The 22,566-nt window shown below is 41.4% G+C and overlaps 1 protein-coding gene and 2 long non-coding RNA genes across 4 annotated transcripts; 1 reads left to right on the top strand and 2 right to left on the bottom strand.

Annotated features, from left to right (window-relative positions):
- The first annotated feature begins 809 nt into the window (after positions 1–809).
- LOC141786697 (uncharacterized) lies at positions 810–4,734 on the top strand. 2 transcript variants are annotated; one of them, XM_074665243.1, is made up of 6 exons: positions 810–991; positions 1,470–1,635; positions 2,715–3,446; positions 3,538–3,606; positions 4,234–4,277; positions 4,514–4,734. In XM_074665243.1, the coding sequence occupies exons 2-6, from the start codon at positions 1,512–1,514 to the stop codon at positions 4,529–4,531; spliced, it is 987 nt and encodes a 328-aa protein (XP_074521344.1). In that variant the 5' UTR covers positions 810–991; positions 1,470–1,511; the 3' UTR covers positions 4,532–4,734. The 2 variants fall into 2 exon arrangements, with proteins under 2 accessions (XP_074521344.1, XP_074521343.1); XM_074665242.1 differs by lacking the exon at positions 810–991 and adding an exon at positions 1,048–1,170.
- A 7,604-nt stretch (positions 4,735–12,338) lies between these two features.
- LOC141786692 (uncharacterized) lies at positions 12,339–13,083 on the bottom strand. Its single transcript, XR_012597924.1, has 3 exons — positions 12,997–13,083; positions 12,650–12,761; positions 12,339–12,534 (listed from the first exon to the last, which is right to left on the bottom strand). It is a non-coding gene; the product is annotated as an uncharacterized LOC141786692 (long non-coding RNA).
- Positions 13,084–18,303: 5,220 nt separating this feature from the next.
- LOC141786696 (uncharacterized) lies at positions 18,304–19,502 on the bottom strand. Its single transcript, XR_012597926.1, has 3 exons — positions 19,427–19,502; positions 19,199–19,274; positions 18,304–18,539 (listed from the first exon to the last, which is right to left on the bottom strand). It is a non-coding gene; the product is annotated as an uncharacterized LOC141786696 (long non-coding RNA).
- Between the last annotated feature and the right edge of the window lie 3,064 nt (positions 19,503–22,566).

Genomic DNA, 22,566 nt, shown 5'->3' with positions numbered 1-22,566 from the left:
TCTTTACAAAATCTACACAGTCCTGCACCTAAGATAAGCTGATTTGATTTTTAGGACGTTTTTTGCTACTGTTCACATTTTTACTCGATGTGGACTCCATTTTCACTGCAATATGAACTTCTATACTTCTATGAGGTCAAGAGAACCAGGGCTAAAGGCTAAAAACTGTGAGGAACTATGTACAAAACACTTTATTCAAGTCTTGGATCAAAGAAAAGTGAAGTATTTTCAGTTTCACATGCTCTGAACACACAAACTGTTACTGATTGGTGCAGAGCAGCCCCAAGCTGAAACATGACACCAGGAAGATGGAAGCAAATTTTCATATAATTCTTTAGATTTAAATACAAGACCTTTTTCGATAATTCAGGACTTGTTTGATGCAGTAGAGAGTGTAAAATTACCTGTTTTTTACAGAATTGAGCTAGAGCAAACGGTTGATTTTCTGTAGATTTTGTCCTACATGAAAAAAGTGGTGTTCTCGTCAGATTTTCACATTTCCGACGGTCCGTGAATGTATCACATCTAGCAACATGCTTTGAACCGGGGGGAAGAGAGAGCGCCGTCAAAGGATAAGTTCAGTTCATACAGCTTTTACATTGTTTATAGAATGAAGTAGAACAAAATACTCACCAAGAAGGCTTTCCTGATCCAAGCAGTGTTTCGGGAGATATTTAGATCCAAAATCGTGCAGCGGACGTCCGTATAATGGGATCCATCTGGGCATAGACAGCGCCGCTCCTTAAAACTGCATTAATCGCCCAAAAACTCGTGTTTTTCACCAATATTCCATCATGGTCGGCTCCCAGATGTCCTCTGCTGCAGTCTGTGTCACTCCAGACAGCGCTGTGCGGCTGTAATGACCTCTGAACTGCAGTTTTAGGAGCGGTGCTGTCTATACCCTGATGAATCCCATTATACGGACGTCTGCTGCACGATTTTGGATCTAAATATCTCCCGAAGCACTCCTTGGATCAGATAAGCCTTCTGGGTGAGTATTTTGTTCTACTTCATTCTATAAACAATGTAAAAGCTGTATGAACCGAACTTATCCTTTAACAGCGCTCTCTTCCCTCGGCTCAAAGCATGTTGCTAGATGTGATACATTCAGGGACCGTCAGAAATTTGAAAATCTGACGAGAACACAACTTTTTTCATGTAGGACAAACGGTTTGTAAATGCTAGACATTTGAAAATGAGTGCGTCTTTGAACGCCTCGCGGGTTTGGGATCCAGATTAATTACGTTAATTTTTATGACGCGTTAATTTGCGGTGTAATTAATTAATCTAATTAACGCGTTAAAATGACAGCCCTAGATAAGATATAAAATATTATACTCCAGTAAACTGGAGGATAGTATAATCTAGAAAAAGATGAACACGTGCCTTTACTTCTGTTTTGTTGGTTTCTCGAGTTGAGGTATAATAACAGACTTAAATTTTTCTTCCCTTCAAAATCTGTCTTTCAGGTTTTGAAGCTGAATGCCTTGGACAAATATCCAGTCCTGTTTATGGCCCATCAAGGCAGGAACGGAGTATTTTATGGGGACATGGTCCATCACATTGGACCGACTGATGGGATCATTCAAGAATTTCTTCTGAAAATGAAGAAACTGCATGAGCACCTATTGAAAAGTAAGACTATGATTATTTATAATAAAACTATCTTATGATATGTTATACTTTGTTGTCCTATAGCGTAGTTGTTGGTGGACTCTGTGTCACGTTAGTGCCCATTAACAATGTGCTTGTCTAGTTTCTCATGCCCTGGTAATGGTCACTGCAGCTTTCTTGAGTATAGCTCAACCAGATTACCTTGTAAAAATCAAAGGGAGATATCGTGAAAACTTTAAGAAGCTTGTCACATGCAATCAGAGCTTATTTTTCAGTTCAATTTTAGCTATTTCATAAGTTGTGTTAAATGAATGCTGGTGATACTACATGTGTCATTAAATACTAAGTCACTTGAATGTTCTCCATACCTGAAACTTCACTATGTCATCCTCTGAATTATGACAGATTATTGCTGCACTGCAACCTATAGTGAATTCAGAAGTCAGTCACTAACACATTTTTTTAAATAATGAAAATGTTTACACATCTCATATTATTTTACTCAAACTGTTTGAAAATTGAAAGTTCTTAAGGTTCTAAGCAAGAAATCAGCCAAGTTTGGTGTTGATTGGAGGAGTGGTTCTCAAGATGAATAAATCAGTGTCAAAAAGTGAGAAAGACAGACCCCTGGCTTTACATCTAGCTCATTGCTACATTGCAACCTCTTTATTTCTAAGCCATTTTAGAGAGAACAACTTTTGCTGTTGCCTGAAACAAAAGATGTCAGGCAAGCATGTTATCTGAGTGGACACCGTGATAATGATACGCCCATACCTGAGTGATGCCAATGCTGTTAATAATCTCAGATCATTTACCATGTGTTCAGACTTACTCCCAGTCAAAATTCAGATGATTAGTATCACAAAAATGTGCAATGGTTCATCTCAGTGTGGTTGCATGATTTTTCATCTCTCTGTCTTATAAACTAAGGATGTAGTATGAGCACACACTGGGATGGATTATCTGTCTCAACAAGTTTAATGTGACTGCAGCTAATAGTTCATGATGCAGAATGCAGGTACAATTAGTTTTTATCCTTAACATAGGAATGAAAATGGTGTGACAGGAGAATATTTACATTTTTTTCTCCATTTTTGCAGGATTGTCTTCCCCAAGTGTCACCAGCCCACCGGCAGCAGTTCCTTGGCCCCCTGAGGACAGCAGCTGTCCAGCAGCTCAGCCTGTGACACTACAGTCAGGAGGAGATGAGGAAGAAATCATCCTGCACCTCATCCCAAATACCTCACCTTCTTCTCTTTCTAACTGTCACCCTACATCCTCTGTCCCCTCTGAACCTTCAACATCCTGCCTGCCAACTGAACTTCCATCCCCCCTCTCCTCTTACCCTCCTCCGTTCCCCCTCTCCTCTCATCATCCACCACTCTCCACCACTTCTGATGATTCCCCAGCCTCCACCTCTTCTCATCCTCTGTTCCCCCTCTCTTCTGATCCTCCCCCAGCCTCCACCTATTCTCTTCCTCCGTTTCCTCTCTCTACTCATTCTCCACAAACCTCCACCTCTTTTCCCCCTTCATTTCCCCTCTCTTCTTATCCTCCACCAACCTCCACCTCTTCTCATCCTCAGTTTCCCCTCTCTACTCATCCTCCACCAGCCTCCACCTCTTCTCATCCTCCGTTTCCCCTCTCTACTAATCCTTCACCAACCTCCACCTCTTCTCATCCTCCATGCCCCCTTCCCTCTCTTCCTCCTCTGGCCTCCACATTGTCTCACCTTCCTTCATCCTCTCCCATGTCTCAGTCCCCCCCATATCCTGTGTCATCTTTGTGCCCTGTCCTCCCACCAAAACAAAGAAAAGCAAAGAAAAAGAAAGGTTAGATATCCCTTTATATTATTATGTAGGCATATAGTTCTTCTCAAATTGCTAGGCTAGCCCCATAAGATTCTTTTTTCTCTATTTTTAGAATGCCTAAGACGTAGGAAGCAGAGGGTGTTTAAGTATGAGGATGTTGTCCAATCGAAGCCTGGTAAATGTAAGTATGTTCTCCTTTGTTATGTTTGGCTTCATTGTGAAATACAATGTAAAAGCAAGGTTCTGGGTTGTATTTATTGGCCACTCTGTAACAATGTGTTGCAAAAGGAAATTAATTTGATATTCAGTTTATGGTTTCTAATACCAAACCATTGTGAAGTTTGAGGAGTATTACAGTCTGAGCAAAGAACATATTTTATAGTCTGGTGCTACAGCAGTGGATACTTCTATATTTTATACTACATGGCAGCAGGGTGAACAGTCTATGGCTGGGTGTCTGCTTTCTTGTAGTATTCAGTTTCTGCACAGACATCTTTACTATCATCATTGATACTCTGTAGCTGGTACCAAAAATGGTCTGTGAAATATCAGTCACCCTCCAGTCCTGGGCTTACATATAGTATGTCATGTTTACTGAGGGCTAAATTTATATTGAAGTCATATTTTTAAAAAGATTCTACTTTATGCTGTGATGTCTATGTTCTTGAGAAATTATTTGAATAGATAAAGAATTTCTACATAATACTTAGCTACTTAAAAGTGCACATATGTGTTATGGCTCTGTCTATGAAAGAAAACACCTTTCTCTTAACAAATTGCACCCTTTTTCTTATTGCTTGCCTTCCAGGGCAGAGAAGAAGTGAAAGTGGGGTGGGCACCATGCTCACAATGGTAAGTGCTCCGTAAGCGACCATGAACCGGTATGTTGAACTATTGACAAAAGATTTATGCTGTGATCCAGTGGTTGCTATCTCATTTGAAATTCACTACTAGAGCTTAATTATTAATGTGAAAGACAGGTTTACTAAGGAAATTATAGACATGAAATTTCTTGATATGTCAGAAGAAATTTTAGCCTCTGATCTTTATTTCCTGTGTTTATGTCTCTGTCTTTCCTATCCTGGCAGCGGCAAGACATGGGATGACACATGGGAACCGGCCGATCAGTTTAAGTTGTAAAAAAGTTCCACATTTAATGTTTTGTTCAGTTCAATTTGTATACTTTGTTCACTAATATGTTCACTTCATGAGGTAAATCTTAGTTTCAGCTATGGTAATTTATCCAGTTATTAGCAGCCTATTACACTTTATGCACAGCAATTTAACACAACAATGTTTTCACAGTGTGTGGCCCTGTTATGAGTTGTTGGATTATTAAATGTTGTTTTGGTGTCATAATGTTTTGTTGTTTTGTTTGCAAACAGTAAATATTTTGAAGGTGTCCAAGTTTGGGGCTCTGGGGGTTGTAACACTCAATAGTCATCTGACTGCCAAAAGTCAAGCTTTGGGGTGACCTGAGGAGCCGATGACTGCCTTCAATCATCTTGAACTCATGACAAGAGAAAGAACACAACATTAAGTGGCTATCATGGTCTTAGTGCACTTTATTAATCATGATCATTCCCTGAGCCTGGCTTGTAAATCAGCATGTACCTTCACACCCTGAAGTATCTTAACAATTATCCAACATTTACTGCATTAAATGTTTAGCCTTTTACTTGTTTGGCAGTTTGGCACTGAAATCCACAAAAACGAAGGAGAACATGGTGAACTTCAGGGGGACCAGTGCTAAGCCACCCCCTACATCAACGGCAAGTGTATGGAGAGGGTTCACACAGTCAGGTTCATGTGAATCCAGATCTGGAAAGACCTCTCCTGGACAGACAACATCTCATCATTCATTAAGACTCATAGGCTACATTTCCTGAGTCTACAGGAAGAACAATCTGGACAGGAGGCTGCTGGCCTCCTACCGCTCGTGCACAGAGAGCCTGCTGACATACTGCATCATCACCTGGTACAGGAGCTGCACTCAGGCAGACAGAGCGAGGCCTCAGAAGACTGTGGAAACAGCCCTGAAGATCATCGGCCCCTCAAAGGACATATACACTTCCAACTTTGTTGTACACTAAGCACACTGAGAGTGACAATAAAGAGCATTCTATTCTATTCCAGCTGGATAGTCTCAACTATGTGAAAGTGTAGGCAGCTTAAGTTAAGAAAAGTATCTCTTAATGAACATAAATACAATATATAGCAAAATAGCATCATAGTTCTGTCATCAGATCACATTACAGATTTTTTTTTTTTGATTGGGAAGAAATAAATAGATAAATATATAAAAAGTTCAAGTTCAGTACAAACTGGACGGCATGGTGGTGCAGCAGGTAGTGCATGTGCCTCACAGCAAGAGGGTTGCTGATTCAATCCCTGGGTCAGGCAGGACTCTTTTATGTAAAGTTTGCATGCTCTTCCTGTTCATGCATGGGTTCTCTCTGAGTACTCAGACTTTCTCCCACAGACCAATACATGCTCATTTGGTTAATTAGTGACTCCAAATTGCCCTTAGGTGAGTCTGAAAGAAAATGGTTGTATGTCTCCCTATGTTGCCCAGCAATTGGCTGGCAACTGGTTCAGGGTGTACCCTAGTCTCACCCGATGACAGCTCAGATAGGCTCCAGCCCCCTGCGACCCCAAAAAAGGATAAGCAGTCTAGAACATGAATGAATAAAAATGAACTTTAATGTTATTCTACAGGTGCTTGGCCATCGATCTCTGACTGATCCGTCAGCAAATAATCAAAAAGAAGAGACCACAGCTCTGTAAAACACCTCTGATTGCCTCTCAATACAACACTAATTCTGAATGAAGGAGAACCCTGACCATCTCTGCATATCACTGACATTTGAAAGTAAATCTTTTATCGAGTTAATCAGAAATCAGAAGACACTTGGTCCATAACAGTAGCTTGTCACATGGATTAAGCTGTGAGTGTGTAAGTGTTAAATGTCTAGATGGCAGGCCGACCACAAAAAGCCTGGGTCCCTTTAAAATTCAACCTGCAAGAAAGATATTACTTAGTTCTTGAGAGATTATACCTCAAAACCTTTTACTCAGTTTACATTGCCAGAGGTACTGATAGTAGCTACCAACCTCCAGACACTTTTCACAAAGATCTGGGGTGTGATCTTTTTTGGTATGTAAGGAGTGTAAAAAAGACAATGAAGTGTTTTAAACACTGTCTATCTCAATCTAAGGCTGTCTCATTTTGGTCAGTACATAATTACAAAATAAATGCAAAAAAAAAAGTAAAAAAAAAAAAAAAAGAAAAAAAAAGAGCTTAAAGTCTAATTTTATCAGTTGACTGTCAAGTCCCTTTCCGAACCCACTCATCTGCCGGCCTGCAGCCCTGAAATCTGAAAATTCAAAAATTGTCTGATATCTAAACCACATACATCGTTGGAAAGGTCTTGAAGTGGAGAGTAACATATGTCAGTATGAAGGCTCTACATGCTTCCTGCTTTGAAATACAAGCCCCTGACTGCTGACTTCTGAGGATATTCAAATGGTTATAACTCATCAACAGAAAGGGGTACAGACATGGTACAAAGTGTTATGGAAACCTCTTGAGCCCTGCTATCACATGGATATAATCAACAGATAAGGGCACAATAAAAAAGGGTTAAATTAAAGTTCTCCTATTAAGAAATTTGATATGTGAAATCTGATTATATACATTGGTTTATCATCATCATATATGTCCGAGTGTACTACTTTTTCCAGTTTTAACAACTGCCACTTTTTGATAATCAAACACTAATATTTCATAAAGAAAAAAAACTACAACTCCCGCCAACCGCGCCATATTGCTTCATGCAAATCAATCCAAAGGTTGTAGTTCTAAATTTGAAGGGAGCATAGGGCCACCTTTAAAGTTCTTTCTTGATAATGTATTTAAAAAACTTGTTAGCCTAATTACTTACAGAAAAACCACTTGAGTGTTTTTATTTAAAAAAATTTTAATATGCTGTTCTATTGTTAATAATTTTTTTAATTTTCTAAAAATGTGAAACGGTCCTTTTACCACTTCCGGTTTCCGAAGTATGAAATGCACTTTCTGTTCTATAAATGTAGATACAGGGATTTATAAATTTAGGCCCATTGTCCACATTTTTTTGGATCGATGTGTAATTTCATTGCTTCCAATATTGAAAAAGATCTTAGGTTGCTCTGGAGGGATGTATTGTTTTGTTTCAATGATTTCAATAGGACCAAGGCTTAACACAGTGAAGCATTTATTTTTAATATTATCATTCTTTTAGCACAATTTTACATTTTTATTAGAACACCAAAGCCTGCTAAGCAATGACATTTTCAAGGATTATCCAAGTTTTTATGAATTCACAAAGCCAAGTTTGCAAAAATAGTCTTTATTATCAAGAAGAAGCAAAACAAAATAAATGATGCAAATTGGTAAGTCACATCACAGCTGAAGACAACAAGACAACCAGACTGATGAAGTACTCAGAATCACAGCAAAAAATATGTCCTAAAGATTTTCAATAAAATCATACATAAAAATTGCATGAGGTTGAAATTTTGAATAATAAAATGCAAAACATTCAAACCTGCTAAAAAACATTCAGTGAAAATGAAAAATCCACAAACCAGCATCAGGTTGTGTTAGCTCCAAGTGCTCAGCTATATTCCACCGTGCTGCCGCAGCACCAAATTCCATCCAACTGAATTCCTGTATATTGTTGCTTTGATTGTAATGTCCATATGAAATGATACATGGATCTTTTAAGCATCTGATTTTGGTGAATAAGTTAAAAGCACTGAAGGCCCTTTGATTAGGCTTCCACAGTGCATCATCTGAACCTTCAGAATCACTATCAGAGTAATCAGCCTGATCATCTTGCAGGAAGTCGATGTCCTCTGCTCCAGACAAAACTTGCAGGTAGCAGCGTCTTGCATGAGTCATCATCTCTCTGATCTTCTGCTGCTTTTTTCCAATGACACTGTGCAGACCCTGTAACTCATCTTCATTTAGGTTCCATGGTGAATCTTAAATTAACATTAAGAGTTAAAAACAGTTTTAGTAATGTTATCAGCAGACTTTGATTTGCACATTCATGCAATGTGAAATTCAAATACATACTTTGAATCACTGCTCCAGAAACCAAGCAGGACTGTCCCTTTAGAGATTTACCATGAGCTGAAAGAGATTTCCAATGGTGGTTCATCTCCATGACAAGAATTTTTTTCTCCTCCTGAAGTCTCCTTACTGCCATGACAATGTCAAAGGCTTTTCTCTTGGTCCTGAGATCAACATAGGCTGTAAACATTAAGGGTAAAAGGGTATGGAAGTATAACTGTGCCATCAGGATTTGAACATGAATTTCTCACACTGAATTTTTTCAGCATCGAAATTGGACTTTGAATATTAAAAAACATCGAATTTCAAGCGCTGATTGGTTATTCTCCTCCTTTTATATTTGTCCATGTTGAAATAAATTCAGTGTAAAAAAATTCAACATCTCAAAAAATCCAGTCGAAAAAAAATCAGTGTTAAAAAGAATTCAACATAAAAAAATATCTATGTCTCGAGAAATTCGGTGCCAGAAAATTCAGTGTCAGGAAATTCAGTGTCAAAAATAATCCAGTCTCAACATCCGGGTAACCAAGGAGAAGCAATCGATCCCTTGGTCAAGTCGTACAACGCTCAGCCAATCAGGTTACGCTCCACTGGTCATTTGACACCATGACAGGTCACCAAGGGTCAATTCGTTTTGCAAAGCAGAAGAGGTACCGTGAGAAGAGGAGCAGCGAACAGAAGGAGAAAAATACGTAGGAAGAGAACAAAAGAAGTAAAAAAAAAAACATACAAACAAACGAGACAAGAAGAAACCGGCTACTCAGCCATGTCGAGCAACGGAAGAGATATCGCTTCGGTGAGTATTACTGACATTAAAAGGCAACTCCGGTTTTTTGACACCTGGACCTTATTTAGCATGTCCACGACTCAATGCGAACTGGTGGTTCGCTTGTGGACAGTGTTCGCCTATGGCAACAGAAGAGGAGCGTGTTTGTGATAACGATGGATAGCGATGGATGACAAAATATAGCCGAAATGAGCGATTTTGCAGAGATTATGTGCCGCGCCGAAGCTCCCTTGCCATGGCCTCCGCGAAGTGCGGCTAAAATCGGTTGGATCTAAATAACTTCTGAAGGACTCCGAGCTGCACGATGTTTGTCTGAATGAGTATAGAGCATGCAAACACCTATAAATAAGGTCCAGGTGTCAAAAAACCCGAGTTGCTCTTTAAACACCGACATTTAAACTGTGATACACGGTTGCAGTATAACGTAATTTACATTAGTCAGTTTTCTTTTGGCCGCCGCCCTTGGGTGCATGGGGGTGGGGGAACAGCGGGCATATCTCCACGGACCTACCTGCTTTACGCAGCAGTCTGGTTGTGCACCGCTGTGAAGTTAGTTTTGCGTTGGGTCTTCGACGGTTAAGCAGTTGTATGGATATAAGGACCAACAGGTGCCTGGGAAGATCCAACCTGAAACGAACTTCACCGAGGTGGGACATGACAGCCGTAAATGATTAATATTGTCCTGCAGAGGCCCAGATTCGCCTTTCATCCGGTGAATTTTAGATTGATTTTGTGATACAATAGTTTAACATTCATTTTATATACCACTTTAGGGTTGCGCATGAGAAAGGACTCTTTCACGCAGATACCTGCTAGTTATAAATGTAGAGAGTGAGGATCAGAAGGTCACTGTCGAGTTGTTGTGTAATAATTGTCAATAGCCATCTAATTTTAAACTGTTCAAGTATCTGAAGCAATTACTATTACAAGTTGCACTCTCTAAATAGTAGAACTTATCATGGGTCTGCTTTTCTATGGGTAATTTTTTTAATTTAATTTTTTCTCTCCTAGGAGCAACTGCTTAATCATCTTTTGGAAAGGCTTCGCTCTCGATTGGAGAATATTCTGGGACGTATGCCTCTGGACCTAGACTTCTTGGAGTTTACTTGCACACAAGAACTTGTGTTTTTGAATGCTTTGTCAGGTCAATTGACTGTTTGTCCAGCTATTTTAAACGAACTGACACAGCTTCACAGTCTCATCAATTTAGAAAAGGAGGAAAGAGAGCAACATACTGACATACAAACATTTATATCCGGGAAGAGTGTTCATAACCAACGGTATGTTCAGTAATAGTGATACCAGATGCTAGGTTGCCACCTCTTTCATACTGTGCTGTGGTAGTATGTTGGCAGACAACTACTTACTGGGGAACTTTCATGTACAATTTTTTTTCACATATGCATAGGCTGTATTGACATGCAGTATGTATGAAACAAGTTCTAAATCTTAAGTGGGTTGTGCAAAAATACAAAATAAAGAAATTCATTGTTTGAAATATATTTGATATTTTAACATTTATTTTTTGTGCATCCATTGGGGATAAAATTATTTAAACAAATTAAACAGATAATTAGAAACACTTTTTTGATTATTTTTTAAAAATGTATTTACATTTTCCAGAATTGAGCGGCTGTGGAGAGACCTGTGGACAGCTGTAACCTGCATCTACTATGATGTTCTCCACTACCTTGAAGAAGAGGGCTTCCTCAGCATCGCCAATGAAATGCACCTCTTCTGCTGCCACTTTGTGTTCCTCCCACGCCTGCAGGATGACCTCGATACTTTCCACAGTGGCTGGGACAACCATTCACTAAGAACAGAGAGCCACATGACTCCTAACCAGCTGTGGGAACTTGGTCGCACACATAATCCAGTTCCGGGACCAGACAGCATAGAGGTTATGCATATGTGTAATTAGAACAAATCATTTAATTAAAGATATTGAATCAGATCTGCTAAAAGCACAAAATATTTTGAAGTGTGTCCACTTTTACTTTATACAATCTAAAATGCTTTCTATTTGTAGGGCATGGATATCCCCAACATTGACTGGGAAGAAAGTGGACTTCCTTGTGATGATCACTTGAGTGTCATTGTTCCACACACTGCATGCCCACTGACTGATGAACAACTGACATCTTTGAGAGATGCAATCAACCCAAGAGCTGCATCCCAGTCTTTGGGCTGTGATATCTACATATCTGCAGTTCAATTTTGTGAGCAATTTCAAGATACCTAAATAAAATGATCAGGAAGACTTGTTTTGTGTTGAACCTTTAATGTACTGTCAGATCAATCTGAACAAGCTTGAAAACATAGATATAGTTCTCTTTCCTTTATCTCAGACATGTAGATTTTTCACCTACCTTGACATGTTTCGGCGGAAACTTCCGCCTTCCTCAGAAATGTCACCAGATGATAGGTGTGACGTGTTAAATCTGCTGGTGTTACCCTCCTGTCAAATTTTCTGACAGGAGGGTCACGCGTCCCGCTGTCTGTTCTCCTGTGCAGGACGCTGCTCCAGGTGTGTGAGAGCATGTATGCCCCCACCTCCCTGTTCATCATCCCTGGGCCCTGTTTCCTGATCTCAATGGCTTCCCTATTCGTAATTCAGGAAACAGGAAACGGGACCCAGGGACGATGCACAGGGAGGTGGGGGCATATATGCTCTCACACACCTGGAGCAGCGTCCTGCTCAGGGGAATGGACAGCGTGACCCCGTCAGAAAAATTAACAGGAGAGTCACACCTCCATAACACCAGCTGATTTAACACGTCATATCTATCATCTGTTGACACTTCTGAGGAAGGCGGAAGTTTCCGCCGAAACATGTCAAGGTACGTGAAGAATCTACATGTCTGAGATAAAAGAAAGAGAACTATATCTGTACAACTTCAAGACATAATGAACACCTAAGCTTGAAAACAACATTTAACTTCAGCCACTATGTCTGATAAGCATAAACTGAGGCCCAGATGTAGCTCACACAAGACCAAATCCAGTATGACAAGTGCAAATACAGGCCAGGATGTCATTTTTGAAAGATGGGTAGTCCTTATAATGCCCTGGAATGCGCAAGGTCTCAAAACAGGTAGATGATGTGGGGTATCTGCCCCCAATGATTTCCACAGAGAGACTCTGTGGTACGACCTCCCATCCGGTCCAGAATTTCACCAAGTTGGTGAGTTCAGCTGGTGTTGCTACGAAGTAGATTCAAATGGGTGATGATTAGTCATTAGAATAAATAGCCAACTATTGCACAAACAGCTTAACTTAACAGAAGATTAGACAAACTCCTAAGACGAGTAAACTTACCATTGGTTATGAACTGTCGCAGATAGCCTGACATGCGGCACTTAGTTTCGATGGAACAGTCTTCATCATCACTGTCATCCTCACGAGGCCATGTGATTCGCTGAAGAAGTACCTATGTTGAAAAAAAGAAAATAGAATGACTAAGACAATAATTTTGATTCTTAAATCAATACTCATTACACTCTTTGGTCAAACATAACTGGTTGATACCAATGATGTCAATTGTAAGTAATGTATAGGAATACATCAGTAACAAGAACAAGACAAAAATGGACAGTAATGGATGCCTACAAGGTATAAAAAACATTTTCTACAGCACTAAAAGATAATATTAAAATAAATTCAACCTCCGCGCAGACATTTCCTGCCACATCTTTAGGAAAGAGTAGGGCCACTGTGTCAGGTCTTTTGGTCATCAGTGTCCACAATGGTGTCTCTTTAAGACCTTGTCTCAGCTGTTTTATTTGCCGTGTCACACGTCCTATTACCTGTTAAAAGTAAAAAGAGAGTAAGAACAGAAACCATCAGGAAAAAGTGCAGTATTTTTTATTTTTTTATTTTACCAAAAAGTAACTCAAAAGACTCAAAAACAAATGTACAGTCTGTTTGGATAGACATTTATCAAACTAAGTTTCACTCACAGCATGGATCAACAGCTTCTCAAAAAGCCACCTCCTGTTGTTCTCAGTTAGGGAAGGGAGGTCCCATGCAAAGGCCAAGTCCTGGATGCTTTGTTTATCTTTATCAGACAGTATGGATCCCCCTTCAAGCTTTAAGACAATAAGGGATGTAAAATATCTCGTCAAGGACAATGGATACCAGAGATGGCAGTTAGTGATGGCATGTTGTGGGCTGATACAAATACTCTGCTGATATTAACACACATTCCTAATGGATACACAATAAAAGGGATATACGGATTCATTTTGGTGTTGGGAGTATATATTTGTATACATATGTGTTTTTGTTTTTTATAGGGCAGTTACTTTAGTGCATTAATTAGATTAATTACACCACAAATTAGTGCGTCATAAAAATGTATCGCAATTAATCATAGCACACAAACATTTTAATATTGGCCAGCAGGAGGACTCGTACATGGCAGTGGCACGTCACTTCACACATGCGTCTCTAGTCAAACAAAACAAAGCCCAGGTGACAACAGGAATGGCATATTTAAGACTTAGTCTTGTTTTATTATTGAATTGGTTTATCTATATTTTTACTACATTCTTTAATAATGCATCAGGCCTAACTGGTTTGCTGGATGTCCTCAACCTTTTTCTTATTTTGAATTTGATTTATGAAACACACTGAAAGTGAAATTTGAGTTGCCTGATTGAGCTAAGAATTTTCTGGACAAGTTGCCCTGACTTTTGTTTTATTTAATCACCAATAAAAATGTGGATTTATAAATCTTCACTTCTTAGTGTATTCATTTGATTAGTCATGCACAAAAATTTTATAATATCCTAGAATTCAAATTCTTTATTAGGGTACTTTAAGCAGATATGAGATTAAAATGTGATTAATTAGATTTATTAATAATAAATCCGCTAATTAATTAGATTATTTTTTTTAATCGTCTGACAGCACTAGTTTTTATATATGTTTATATGTGTATCCACAAAATGAAGAGTTTTATGCTCTACTGTTAAGTGTCTTGGGATAACACTTGTTATGAATTGGCGCTATACAAATAAAGATTGATCAAATAAAAAGGTATCCACATTGTACAACGTATTACCGAAAGACAGAAAACTGTTTTTTAATTAAACATACAAGCCTAATTGTTTCCCTGATGTCCAGGTCTGGACAGTCCTCCAATGTAACGGTGGCAGTGTCAGGACTCCCACCAAGCAGAATATGTACAAAAGCAGGGCTGAGTCCCTGAAGACTTGGGGTGCGTCTCAATGCGTTAACTTCGTGCTTCCTCCGTCCTATCTCCTCCACGACACCGGAAGTACTTTCCCAGTCGCCATTTTGAAGACTGTCCCAAAGCGATAATTGCGCTCAGAGGAGAGAGGAGAGAGGAGAGAGGAGACTGATCGGAGGAGCTATGATCGACGAGACACGGGGTGCTTCTCAAAGCTCCAAAGTTCCATCCACGCCTCCTCCACTCGCCTCCTCCACTTGCGTCTTAGTCCCGCCCACCAGAGATGCATGCCAGAGACACGAGGAAACGAAGAGAGGAGAGAGGAGACGAGGAGGTTCATTTTATGAGCATTGAGATGTCCTCTCCTCCGGAGCGTCACATGACGTCAGTCTTGGAGTGATGGCGGCGTCACAGCTGGATAAACCGGTCTGAACGCACGGGAGAAACTAAATTAAAGAAAATAATGTAAACAACAGGGCGCTCGACCACAGAAAATTCATATTCACTTTTAGATCAGTTTAACATGAATATGTTCATGAATGAAAAAGAAAACGTCCCCAGAGTGATAGTTTTTACTTCTTATATTGGGGCCACTTTGTGTTCATAAATAATGTGTTTATTCTGCTATAAGCACTGCTAAGCGCACTGGTGGGACAGGAGGAGAGAGAAGCAGAGCTGTCTGCAGCGGTGCCTTTCATCCATTACGCGCACGCAGAGGGACAGAGGTGAAACTGTTGCTGTATCAGCCAAAAATTGCATGATCTCACACCGATCACTGATAAAACAATAGTTTGCTACTGTATGAAAATTGCGTGGTTATGTGTTATTTTTAAAGGCATTATTGAACTGGCTGGAGTGGGCCAGTGGAGCGCGCAGTCAGCTGACCCGAAGCCTTTCAGTTTCACTTTAAGCCTTGTTGTCTGTTGTCCGGTCTCTGGGGCTCTTTCTAATTGTCTGTTGTCATCCTCAGTGAGAATGAATGTTGTAATCATCCAGATAAATATCAAACATGTTGGAAAATTATCGGGGCGGCTCTGACGAGTCTGTGAGACGATCGTGGGGCCAAAGATTCATCTGTCAACAGCTCACACTAGAAGATAATCTTTACCGAACGTCGGGGTGGATTTTAGTCCCCGACCAGATTTCTTCCCTGATTGTGGGGAGGACCGAATCTGGGTTAAATCGGGCGAGAATGCTGAAGTGCGAGCCAGGCTTTACACTTAAACAGCCTATCTTGCTCCATGGTGCTCACGTTTCACACATGTGGACAGCTGACGCTTTGTGGCCGGCTCTGATACGTCACAAGGGGGCGTGTCTGTCAGTGAAAAGACTTCCGCGAAGCCTGCACTTGTGTTTCCTCGATTATGCCTCCTCCAGCTCAGTCTCCTCTCTCCTCTCTCCTCCGAGCACATTTGGCGCTTTGGAATGTCCTCCAATATGGCTGCTCACAAAGTACTTCCGGTGTCGTGGAGGAGAGAGGAGATAGGAGACTGCATTTTGGCACATTGGGAAGCACCCACGAGAGCCGGCTTTGCGGAAGTCTTTTCACTGACCGACACGCCCCCATATGGAATATCACTCTCTGATTGGACGCTGCAGCAGCTCAGACTTCACATGAAACTTCACAAACACAACGGAGTTTAATGAGAGAAAAGACGAGCTGAAGACGGGCACAGAGGATCGTTCAGAAACTGATCATAAATCTGGTATTAAAGGGTTTGCTGTGAGTTTAGATCACAAAACACTGAACACAACCATCATCAAATCAATATAATCAGAGGATTAATACAAAAAACTGACTGATCAATAATATCTTCCTGAGACACAATAAGGTGGGTCATATTGATAGTAATATAACCCACTTTATCTGATCGTGAACTCTGAAGCTTCAGAGTTCACGATCAGATGGGCTCAAGATAAAGGATAAATAATTCATAAATAATCTCACAATTACGCATTTTACCGGAAAAGTGATCCGTGAGCTTCTAAACAGCACACAGAATAAACAGAGAGCAAGTTTTCTTTATGGTTACGTGTGTGTTTAACTGGTTAAAAGAACAGACAAATCTCTGTTACTGTTTCTGTTTGATCAGAGTTATTACAGCGCACGTGCCCAGATGCACAAACAGCTGTTAGAGCTGACTGACAGATGATCCAGAGGTGATCAGCTGATGCCGTCATCACTGAAACTTGTCGCTTCATGTGACGCTCCGAAGGAGAGGATGTCCCATTGCTCTATAAAACGAATCTCCTCCGTTCCTCTCTCCTCTCTTTATTTCCTCGCGTCTCTCCCATGCATCTCTGGTGGGAGGGACTAAGACGCAAGAGAACGACGCAAGTGGAGGAGGGAAGGATGGAACTTTGGAGCTTTGAGACGCACCCATGGTCCTCCATGAAGAAAGGAGTGGCCTATCATTCTCCCCGCCATCATGAACATCTCACTCTCCACTAGAAAGTGAGAAGCTGAGGGGACTAAATGCCCAGGCTCCCCCTCAAAAAGACGTGTAAGCTTTTTACCTGCTGTTAAGACATAAAAAACATTAATCAAGAACAATAAGAAGAAATAGGCCTTGTAGTATATTGGATTACCAGAAGTGCTATACTAAGTTTGGTCCATAGGTGGCACTGTAGCTTTGTGGAGACCACAGAATAAATGTGGCGATACACTGAAATGAACATGGCTCTGTCCGCATTTGTGTTTCCCCTGGGTGTGTATGAGAGTGATTCCTCAGAAACTGCATTTTATTTTGGTGATAGTCTGGCCAACATTAAGAGGAGCTTTTAGAAATTTGACAATGCTGAAAATGCTAAAAAAAAAATACATACCAAAATTTATGCAAAACCCTGACTTCAGTTTTTCTATGCATGTTGAGAAGAAAAAATGGGTTACGCCCTCTCCAATAGCAGTATCTCCTGTAAAACAATGTCAATTTTGGTAGCAAAAGCACAAGGTAAATAAGTGAGTTAGATTTTGACAATTGTAGCTTTTAACTGAAGCTACCTTCAAGTTTGCAATTGAGGGGTCGTCCCCATTCCACATTAGGCCGCTTGTAGAAGGAGATCAGTGCCATGTCCTGTTCTTCAAGGCTTTTTCTGATGTCCATGCTGAGAAGTAAGGGACTCTCTGTATCATGATTACGCAGAGAACTGCCAGCACACTGAGAAATGGCCTTGCTGGGGTCAGTGATGGTTAACCAGTCTAATATGAAAACAAAGGAAATAAGGTTGTTTCATTACCAATATTTGTTGTTGAGACAGCAAAAAGAATTCAAAATTTCGGATGTAACATTATATCTTCCTTAACTTTCCTATGCTACTGCTAAGCCTGAACAGCACCTACCATCTGTAATAGCTGTAGAAGATCTGGATGGTCCAGGCATTGCTTCTTGGTCTCCCTCAAATGTAACGCTTTCATGTGTCACCTCTTTCCCTGCCCTTCTACCCTCACAAAATTATTTTTGTTACAACTGTAGAATAGGCAGGACAAAGACTGAAAAGACAATGAGAATAAAAAGTACATAGATACCTTTCCACACACGAGGAAGTATGTACCTCAATGATATCAGTAGGAATCATCTTCGTGCAGACAGGACATTCCTGCACACCTGCTGATTAGAGGTTGAGAAGAGTGTTATTTTCAAAAAAGGGGTTTCTGTTTTTTCAATACCAATACTCACAAAAGCTGAACATTAAGAGTTCTTACACTGTCTCTCTTCAAGCCGACTGGTTTCCCCATTGGCCAGGTTATCGTCGCTACAGAAATCCATGACGTCACAAGATTTGATGTGCTCTGTCAGGAGTGGAAGGGAACTTCTAATCCACACTTCTGACATGTGGCTTTTGGCATGTTGCTGAATGCTACATCAGTTAGTGGCAGGGGGTTTGTGCTGAGTTCTTCTTGGATTGGGGCAATGTAAAGGTTTTTACACCCACGACTTAAAGATTTCAGCATCACGCCAGTATAGCCAGTATCACTGGGAGTCACAAGATTGAGTTGTCGGCTCCCCCATCCACCTACAGATAGCAGGAGTGGAAGATTACATTACAATCAAAAGTTATTAGATAATCCAAACATTTAGTCAAAGCACCTAAATATGTCATCAGAACAGACCAGGCTGAAGAAGTAACCTAAAACAAACCAGGTGTTTTTTTTTTTTTTTTTTGTTTTTTCCCACTTCTGCCAAGGAAGTTATGCAATAATCAGCATCTGTTTGTTTGTTTCTCTGTTCGTTACATATCTAAAAAAAAAAAATGGACGGATTTCAATGAAATTTTCAGGAAATGTCAGGATTGGGACAAGAAACAAATGATTACATTTTGGGAGTGATCCTGATCACCGTCTGGATCCAGCATGATGAAAAATGCAATTTTTTTGAATAACCACTGAACTAAATTAGATATGATTATGAATCCACTTGCTAATGGTATGTTTTCATAGTCAATGATTTTAAATAGTTAGATGAAATAAAGGTAGGACTAACATTAATGGTGAAAATTACAATCTGAGTGAGGACTGTGGTGCTGGTGGAGGTCTGCGCTCTCTGACCTCAGCTCAGATATGCTTGATATTAAACATGCAGAGTTCAAAGTATAGAGGTTACTGTGAAGAATACATTTTAAGTATTTTGTTTTATGAAAAAGTACCAGTATCACACAAACTAGTGTTGGCCTACCTGAAGGTTTGTAGAGCAGCCACCCACCAGTAACTGACCCCAATTTTGGGAATAAAACTTTGAGGGCATCACATAACTGTAAGCAAAAAATGTATACACATATAATCTTTCCCAAAAATAGTGTCAAAACTTGAAATCATGAAGAGCATCAATAACACTGCATGGAATTCTAAAAAATCCATATAATTCAAAACCTACAATACTAAGTTAACAATTGCATGTTTTTACCTCCTCATGTGTTGTGCTTTCATCTAGATGAGCAGTCCTACGGCCCAGTCCTGCATGCATATGGACTATTTGCTCCTCCTCTTTTGGAGTTTTTTCACATCGCTTTGGCAACAAATAGAAAGCCACATCCAGTGGCCTAGGCCTCCTGGCAGGAACAGGACTTGCTGTGGGAAATCGCCTTTTTTCCCTGCCCCTGGTGAAAATACCTGGAAAGGACCTACAGAAAACAAACAAACAAAAAACACTAACTACAACCATATGCGACATTATTAGAAGATTATGTATTATCAAGTCCTGCTATAACTTCGCTCATTTCATAATTACTTTAATATTAGCCTTAAGTGAGAAGTTTATGTTTTAAACTTAAACAAACTTTTCTTCACCTGGTCATTTCCATTTGAACTGGTTCTGTTCGTCTCTGTTCTCTGCAGAATTGTATCCAAGAAAATCTATTAATAATCAATACATCTAAAATGTATGAGTAGTATAAGCCATATGTACACAAAGTAAATTTCAATACTAAACCTCATTTGTTGATTTGTGACTCCAACACTTGCTGAACCCTGCTGACCTGATGAGTTGAGTAGTTGTAAAAGGCGGTTGGCTGACTGTAAAATATTATCAGCATGACTGCCCTGCAACAATGCAGAAAAAGCAAGAGGAGCATTAAAAATTGGCAGAACGAGAACATGAATACATTTTACAAAGTTACTCGTTACTGCACTATAATTATGGTGACCCTACTGTGGTTTCCAAAGGGTGAACACTTAAGATATGCGTCCTACATTATACAACAATTTGAAACAAGCTATAAAACTATTATCTAGATGGCGCCGCGGATGGTCGCCTCGGTACTGCGCTCTCTCGTACTTTGTGCGTTTTTGTGTTTTTTCAGTGCACTCTGCTCTCCTTCTCTGGTCACTTTCACCAGGGAAGAGCTCATAAACATTGGCCTGACATCTGGTACAATTTTTCCACCGGTTTTCACTGAACCAGGGAACTTTACAGATGTTTTGGTCGGAGGAGCAGCAGCTCTGTATGGAGTTTACAGAAGACGCCGGCGCGGGAAGCGAGCAGGCGCGCTCGTGAAACTGAGGCAGCGGGGATTACGCACTGCGCTCCCGTCTATCCACCTGGCCAACGTCCGCTCTCTGTCAAACAAGATGGATGAACTGCTGCTCCTCAACAGGAAAAACTCAGACTTTGGCAGATCCGCCGCCCTGTGTTTCACTGAAACTTGGCTCAGTGAACACATCCCCGACAGCGCTCTACATCTGCCCGGCTTCCAGCTCCTGCGCGCGGACCGCGTAACGGAGCTCTCAGGGAAGACGAGGGGAGGCGGAACATGCTTTTATATTAACGAAGGTTGGTGTACAGATGTCACAGTGTTGAAGAGGACATGTAGCCCCCAGTTGGAATCCTTTTTCATAAACTGTCGCCCGTTTTATTCACCGCGGGAGTTCTCCTCGTTTGTGCTGGTCAGTGTTTACATCCCACCTCAGGCGTGCGTAACAGAGGCGCAGCAGCAGCTCGCCGACCAGATCACAGACGTGGAGAGGAAGCATCCAGACTCCCTGCTCATCATTTTAGGGGATTTTAACAGAGCAAACCTCAGCCATGAACTCCGAAAATACAGACAGCACGTCACGTGTCCCACCAGGGACGCGAACATTCTCGACCATTGCTACACCACAATAAAGGACTCATATCGCTCTGTTTCCCGTGCAGCTTTAGGACTCTCTGATCACTGTCTGATCCACCTTATTCCTACCTACAGGCAGAAATTAAAATCTGCAAAGCCTGTAGTGAAGTCAGTGAAGAAGTGGACGGATGAGTCAAGGCAGGAGCTCCAGGCCTGTTTTGACTGCACAGATTGGAGCGTCTTTGAAGCTGCAGCCACAGACATTCATGGACTTACATCAGTTTTTGTGAGGACCTGTGTGTGCAAACCAAGACCTTTCGCACATACAGCAACAATAAAACTTGGTTTACTGGGAAACTGAGGCAGCTTCGCCAGGCCAAGGAGGAGGCCTACAGAAGTGGGGACAGGCTCCTGTACAAGCAGGCCAGGAACACACTGACAAAGGAGATCAGAGCAGCTAAGAGGAGCTACTCTGAGAAGCTGAGAAGACAATTCTCAGCTAACGATCCTGTGTCGGTGTGGAGGGGCCTTCAGGAGGCCGTCAACTACAAGAGACCATCCCCCCACCCTGTGGAGAACCCTCATCTGGCTGAGGAGCTGAATCTGTTTTACACCAGGTTTGAAACAGACTCCTTCACACCCCCCACTCATCCCATCAACAAAAGACTACCTGCCCCCCTGGACAGCTCCCCCCCCTCTGCAACCCCACCCGTACTGACGATCCGTGAAGAGGATGTGTGCCAGCAGTTCCAGAGACAAAAGATCAAGAAGGCTCCAGGACCTGATGGTGTCTCCCCCTCATGTCTGAGGGCCTGCGCGGACCAGCTGGCCCCCATCTTCACCCGGATCTTCAACAGATCTCTGGAGCTGTGTGAGGTGCCCTCCTGCTTCAAACGCTCCACCATCATCCCAGTCCCAAAGAAACCCTCCATAACAGGACTGAATGACTACAGGCCCGTCGCCCTGACTTCTGTAGTCATGAAGTCTTTTGAACGCCTGGTGCTGAGTTACCTGAAGGACATCACAGGACCCCTGCTGGACCCCCTGCAGTTTGCCTACCGGGCAAACAGGTCAGCTGAGGATGCAGTCAACATGGGACTGCATTACATCCTACAGCACCTGGACTCTGCAGGGACGTACGTGAGGATCCTGTTTGTGGACTTCAGCTCGGCATTCAACACCATCATCCCTGACATCCTCCACCACAAGCTCTCCCACCTCTCTGTGCCACCCCCCACCTGTCAGTGGATCTCCAGCTTCCTGACTGGCAGGACCCAGCAGGTGAGGCTGGGGTCCATCACATCCAGCACACGGACAGTCAACACCGGCGCCCCCCAGGGGTGTGTGCTCTCCCCACTGCTCTTCTCCCTCTACACTAATGACTGCACCTCAAGGGACCCCTCTGTGAAACTCCTGAAGTTTGCGGACGACACCACCATCATTGGTCTCATCCAGGATGGTGACGAGGCCGCTTACAGACAGGAGGTGGAACAGCTGG

Source organism: Halichoeres trimaculatus, unplaced genomic scaffold, assembly GCF_033239565.1.
Source record: "Halichoeres trimaculatus isolate MK-OKI-2021-1 unplaced genomic scaffold, fHalTri1.1 fHalTri1_scaffold_62, whole genome shotgun sequence".
Classification (NCBI taxonomy): domain Eukaryota; kingdom Metazoa; phylum Chordata; class Actinopteri; order Labriformes; family Labridae; genus Halichoeres; species Halichoeres trimaculatus.
Note: the sequence above shows the minus strand (reverse complement) of the source record. Positions and strands in the feature narration are given on the sequence as shown.

Coding starts and splice junctions, on each gene's coding strand:
- LOC141786697 (XM_074665243.1), top strand. CDS start 1,512: ATGGCCCATCAAGGCAGGAACGGAGTATTTTATGGGGACATGGTCCAT. Junction 3,447..3,537: donor AAAAGCAAAGAAAAAGAAAG/GTTAGATATCCC, acceptor CTCTATTTTTAG/AATGCCTAAGACGTAGGAAG. Junction 3,607..4,233: donor CCAATCGAAGCCTGGTAAAT/GTAAGTATGTTC, acceptor CTTGCCTTCCAG/GGCAGAGAAGAAGTGAAAGT.